The sequence below is a fragment of the Pelophylax lessonae genome (assembly GCF_965119305.1).
Source record: "Pelophylax lessonae genome assembly, chromosome: 8".
Lineage (NCBI taxonomy): Eukaryota > Metazoa > Chordata > Amphibia > Anura > Ranidae > Pelophylax > Pelophylax lessonae.
This window is the reverse complement of record NC_138775.1, coordinates 125809500-125815162: the sequence shown is the minus strand read 5'-3', so window position 1 is coordinate 125815162 and position 5663 is coordinate 125809500. Positions and strand designations below refer to the sequence as shown.

At 44.9% G+C, this 5663-nt stretch overlaps 1 protein-coding gene across 1 annotated transcript; it reads left to right on the top strand.

The window, feature by feature from the left end:
* Window positions 1-924: 924 nt before the first annotated feature.
* LOC309562175 (uncharacterized protein) lies at window positions 925-4080 on the top strand (the record flags this gene model as incomplete). Its single annotated transcript, XM_082266297.1, has 3 exons — window positions 925-1127; window positions 1203-1304; window positions 3195-4080. The coding sequence occupies 3 exons, from the start codon at window positions 925-927 to the stop codon at window positions 4078-4080; spliced, it is 1191 nt and encodes a 396-aa protein (XP_082122423.1).
* Between the last annotated feature and the right edge of the window lie 1583 nt (window positions 4081-5663).

The window sequence follows — 5663 nt, the reverse complement described above, 5'->3', positions numbered from 1 at the left end:
CACTTTGTCGTATCTATACCATAGTGATCACATGCAGGTTGAGGCTTAACAAGTTAGCCGACTCACATGAACACTGCATAAGGAAGTTGTTTCACCAAAGTTTTTCATAGTTACCTCAGTCTTCCAAGGGACAAAGTGCATTTTTTTTTCCCTCATCTTTCGAGGTGGTACTTATCCTGAGCTAGCTCAGTGAACAGCATCTCACCCCCACCACCGCTGTCTGACCATGCTGTTCAATAAATACTGAATTATGCCTCAGTGACTGCACTTGTCTCAGACAGCAGATGTGCAACCCAGACGAGCGCTGTCCCTACTCCTGCAGAGAGAGAGGGTCAGAAGGAGATTGGCAATGGGGGGAGGAAGAGGAATGACAGCGGGCGGCATAGCAGAGGGGTCTGTAGCTACTGGGCTCTGCTGGACCTCTCTCCTTATGAACATCCACAAATGGGGCTTCATACACCTGTTTTGCTCACAGCCAAACTACAGGACATAAAGGAATGCTTTTCTGACAAATAGTTCTGCATATAGTTTCTGAAGTGCAGATTATTATTGTTATAAATCAGCAGCTTTTATTCCCGCTGAGACTTCATTAGGGACCTTAGATTGTAAACTCCTAGAGGGCAGGGACTGATGTGAATGTACAATATCTGTGAAGCACTGCGTAAATATCAGCGCTATATAAGTACCTGTAATAATAATAATACCCCCTTTTTACCGCACAGCCAGGTGTGCAGCCCAACACTACAAAGTTTTCACAATTAGGCTCCATTCACACCTGGGCGTTTTTGTTTCTGGCGTTTTTCAGGCGTTTTGAGGCAGGCATGACATCTGAACTTCTGTATAGGGGTCCTACTCTTCCTGTTTTTGTGTGTAGTGTTGGTGTGAGTCATTTGTGATCTCCGTGCGCTCTCCTTTTGTTGGAAGATGTCTGCTATGAATGGTTTCCTCGCATGTGCAACAGCTGCACAACTGATACTGGAGGAACAAGAGCAAGAAAAGAAGCGCAGATACTGGGTCCACCCTATTATTGCCAATAGAGAACAGCGTAGCCAGTTCTGGGCAATGTACAGTGATCTCCGTGTGCATGAAGAGAAATTCTTTGAGTACACGCGGATGTCTGTAAAAAGGTGGGTTCATCTCCTCATGCACACAAAGCTTGTACAATCATAACAATGTGTGATATGTTATTTATCTACCAACAGTTTCGATGAGTTGCTTGGGATACTCTCTCCACATTTGCAGAGAGAAGACACCTTTTTTCGGAAGAGTATTCCACCTGTGGAAAGGCTCATCATCACACTGAGGTAAGCAACAACCCACCTTCCTACCAAACTCCCCATACCCTCTCTCCAGACCCCCATCTCTCAGTCCCTACCCCCCTTTCCCCCTCATTAGATCTCCCTTGGGAACATGCATTACATTGTAATACGTTCCCAATTCAGAATTTTCTGACCCACTCCCCGTGGCAGAAATATGGAGAGAATTTCCCCTTAGCTGACACTAGTTGAAAACAGTGCAACCCTAACCCCCTCCCCTGCAACCCTTACCTCCTACTCCCAACCTCCTCCACTCTTTCCCCTACCCACCATGAAGAATAGACACAAACACAGATGTTGCATAAAGTGTACTTGTAGCGCACAAATTTTTTTTTTTAACTGTATGCTTAATATAACGTAACATAACAAAACAAGGACCCCCCCCCCCCCCCAGACTGGGCAGACTGATAAGGCGACAGTAACCATTTTTCCTAACCAAGGTTATGCAGAATATCCTCTTTGAACGCATTGACCTGTGAGACAGATGTATAGATGGTGTTCAGAGTGACAGCCTTCGCCTGGACCAGGCCTGGTGCAGGCAGAGGTTGCCACTTTGAACGCCATCTATAGGACCACACAGATGTGTGGCATCAGGGATAACCTCTTTTCTCTCCCTCAAGTCAGAGGAGAATGGGCAGACTGCGAGATAGGCATATTGAATTTGAGACAAATGGGTTTCAGCAGCAGAAGACCACACAAGGTGCTACTCCAAAAAAAAAAAAAAAAAAGAAACGTCATAGATTCTCAAATCTACGTGGTGAGGATGATATTGGAAAATGTATTTAATTGTTCATTTCCGTGGCAGGTGCAGTGGAAGGAGCAGGATGGGAGGATGTATTTGGTTGGCAAGGAAAATATCCAGAGGTAGATGATGACCTTGGGGAATTGTGCATGTAAGAAGGCTGGAATGGATGTAGAAGATTGAGAGGGATGTGTGGAAAGGTGGGAGGTATCCTGGGAACTTAAGGGAACTGTGTTTGTGAGATAATGCTCATGGTGGTATGAGGATGGAGGAGGGGGATAAAAGCTGGGTGGGTAATGTGGGAAATATGTGTAGGGAGCAGGTGGTGGCGTGAATATGTATGTTGGAGCATGAGGACTAGTAGTATATTGAGTAGTTGATGGGGCAGGTGGGAGTTGGGAGTTGTGAGGGTGTTGTTTTAGGAATAAATGCTGAAACTGTGTTCAGCAAAGCTTGACACATTTCTAACTGGCTTGACTCAGGGACTTGTAGAACAAATTCATTTAAACTTTTTAAAAATGCAATACTTGGGCTGTCCTCCATTCTTCAGAATAGGTTATCTATCAAATCTACCAGCCTATTAAATCGATCCTGCCCTCTGCCTCGAGTAGGCCTTGGCACTGAACGGTGCACCACTCCTGCCGGAGGGGGTGACTGATTGAGCCGGAGGGATGACCACTTCAGCTGGAGGAGTGACTAATTCAGCCCGAGGGGTCAAGCTTTCGCCAGAAGATGCGACTGATTGGCTATCCAAATTTTCTGGCAGCATTTGAGGCATTGACTGGCTGGCTTCTCTTTATTAGGGCTCTCGTATTCATCAGGAGCAGCAGCAGCTTCTGTTTCCCATTAACTTTGGGTACTGTAAAGAAAAAAATAAACATGCTTTAGAATGTCTATATACTTTATATGTTATACTTACAAAGGAGCAAGACTTACCTGCTCATTTCTACAATTGGCCTTCAAAAATCTAACTCCTTCACGTGGAGGTAATTAGGTGGTTCCTTGGCAGCCTGGCCACTTCGAAACTCCCTTAAGTGTCTACGAAATCTGGTGTAAGCGTCTTTGATGCTTTTCCATTTTTTCATGAGGAGTACTGCAAAACAAAACAAAATATTTTTTTTTTCTTTCTTCCACAGGTACCTAGCTACTGGACAATCATTGGGCAGTTTGCACTTTTCTTTCATGGTTGGAAAATCCACTGCGAGCTATATAATACATGACACGTGCAGGGCATTGTGGGATGTGATGCACAATATGGTGATGGCAAAGCCTACGAAGGAGGAATGGCTATCAATATCAACTTTGTTTTGGGAGAGGTGCAATTTTCCGAACTGTGTTGGAGCGGTAGATGGAAAACATATTTGCATTGTTCAACCGATTGAAAGTGGAAGCAAATACTTTAATTATAAGAAATATTTTTCTTTTGTCCTATTGGCATTTGTGGATGCCAACTACTGCTTCCAATATGTTGATATTGGTTCCTATGGAAGTAGTTCAGACTCCAGCATCTTTGCCCACTCCACCTTTGGCCAGATGCTGCGTTCCAATGATCTGGACCTGCCTGCAAACCCTCCACTACCAGGAACCAATCACCCACCTGCACCCTATGTTTTCATTGGTGATGAAGCATTTGCGTTAGGAGAGCACATGCTAAGGCCCTACTCCAGTAGAAATCTTAATATTGAAAAGCGGGTATTCAATTACAGGCTGACTAGAGCAAGAAGAGTGGTGGAATGTGCCTTTGGCTTGCTTTCCAACAAATGGCGTATGTTGCAAAGCGCAATTAATCTAAATATGCAGAATGCTATATGTGCAGTGAAGGCAGCATGCATCTTGCACAATTTTGTAAGACAGCGGGATGGCGTTTGCTTTGAGGATGCCTTAATGCACCCTTTGCAGAGGGCTCAATGGAGCGGCAGCCGTGGGAGTACAAGTGGTGCCCATATTCGGGATGAGTTTGCCACTTTTTTCATGAATACTGGACAGGTTCCATGGCAACTGGAAGCCATTGAAAATTGCTAAGATGCCAATTTCAAATACATTTGCAAATAAGGACTTCCAATACTATATTCCTGTATTGCTGTGCACAATAACGTTTTTTTCCTCTAATTTTGTGTATTTTTCTTTTTTTTTATATGTCATCTTAGTCTTTAGTTTTCAAATCAGTCTTTTTTGACCATGCGATTTCCTTGCAGGTCGCAGACCTGCCCTGCAATTTCACATGCGTGGGGATGCCACATATTCTGAATAGCATCCCATGCAAGTAAAATTGCAGATCTGGACCCACAGTGAACTCCCGTGGTTTTTCTTTTTGACTGTGCGATTTCCTTGCAGGTAGACCTACCCTGCGATTTCACATGCGTGGCGGGGGGGGAGAACGTGTGAAAAAGTTCAACTCAGAACAGTGCAGTACAGGAAGTAGAACAACAAAAAATACATGACATGTGAGCAGTCAGCTAGGAAAAACATGGGTGCAGAAGACCTAGAAAACTTACCTTTATCATGCCTCTGGGTTTGCGTCAAATTGCACCACCCGAGAACCATTTGGGATGTGATCTCCTCCCACGCTCTAGCTTTGATGTTCCTGTTTTTATATTTGGGGTCATAAATACAGGGATGTCCCCTCACCGAAGCAATAAAAGTTTCTGCTTCATACAGAAGGCTACTGTCCTCCATCTTGATCACCATGTGCTTCCTGTAAGGGGGTGTGGAAAAGGGGTGGAGGGGGTATGAATAAGGGGTGGAGAGCAACTGTGTGGCTGAAAAACGCAGCAAAAAACGCAGCAATATTTAGCGTTTCCATTCATTTCTATGGGAGCAAAAACACTTGCAATATGCCCAAAAAGAAGCTCATGTACTTTTTTGAGCATTGGGCGTTTTGCTTCAGGCGTTAAAACGCTCAGATGTGAAAAGGGGCCATTTAAAGCGGAGTTCCACCCTAAAATTATACTTACCTCCATCTTCTTGCTCCGGGTCACCTGAAAAACAAATGGATAATCACATTTTTTTTTTTTACTTACCTTGTTTAGAAGAAAATATACTCACCTAACTTCCTCTTCCTCCCCTCGGCGGCCACGGCGATTCGTCACTTCCTGGTTTGCAATGATTCCTGGGAGCTGATTGTCATCGCTCCCTGGAATCAATGCACCTGCACCGGCCCCGATGTCAGTTCCGGTGCAGGCGCCGTCATACCTTGCTAAACAGCTTCTGGGCATGCCCAGAAGCTGTGCAGGGATGACGCTGCGGCACCGGAAGTGACGGCGGGGCCGGTGCAGTGCATCGAGGGACCGAAGAAGATGGAAGAGGACACAGAAGAGGATCGCGCTGGCTTCAAGCTGCCCACACCTGAGATGGCAGCGCTGGACAATACATTTTCAAGGTAAGTATTTCTTCTAAAAGGTAAGTGCAACCCGGGACAGATCAGAGGCTAGCCATTGTGGAATGCACTAGCCCTGACTGTGCCGGGGGTATTTTTATTAAAAAAACTTTCCCAGGGTGGAACTCCGCTTTAAATGAATGGGGTTTTACTTGTTGGGTGTTTTGAAACGTTTTTTTTTTTAGCGTTTTTGGAGCTGAAAAACGCTCAAAAACGCCCAGGTTTTAAT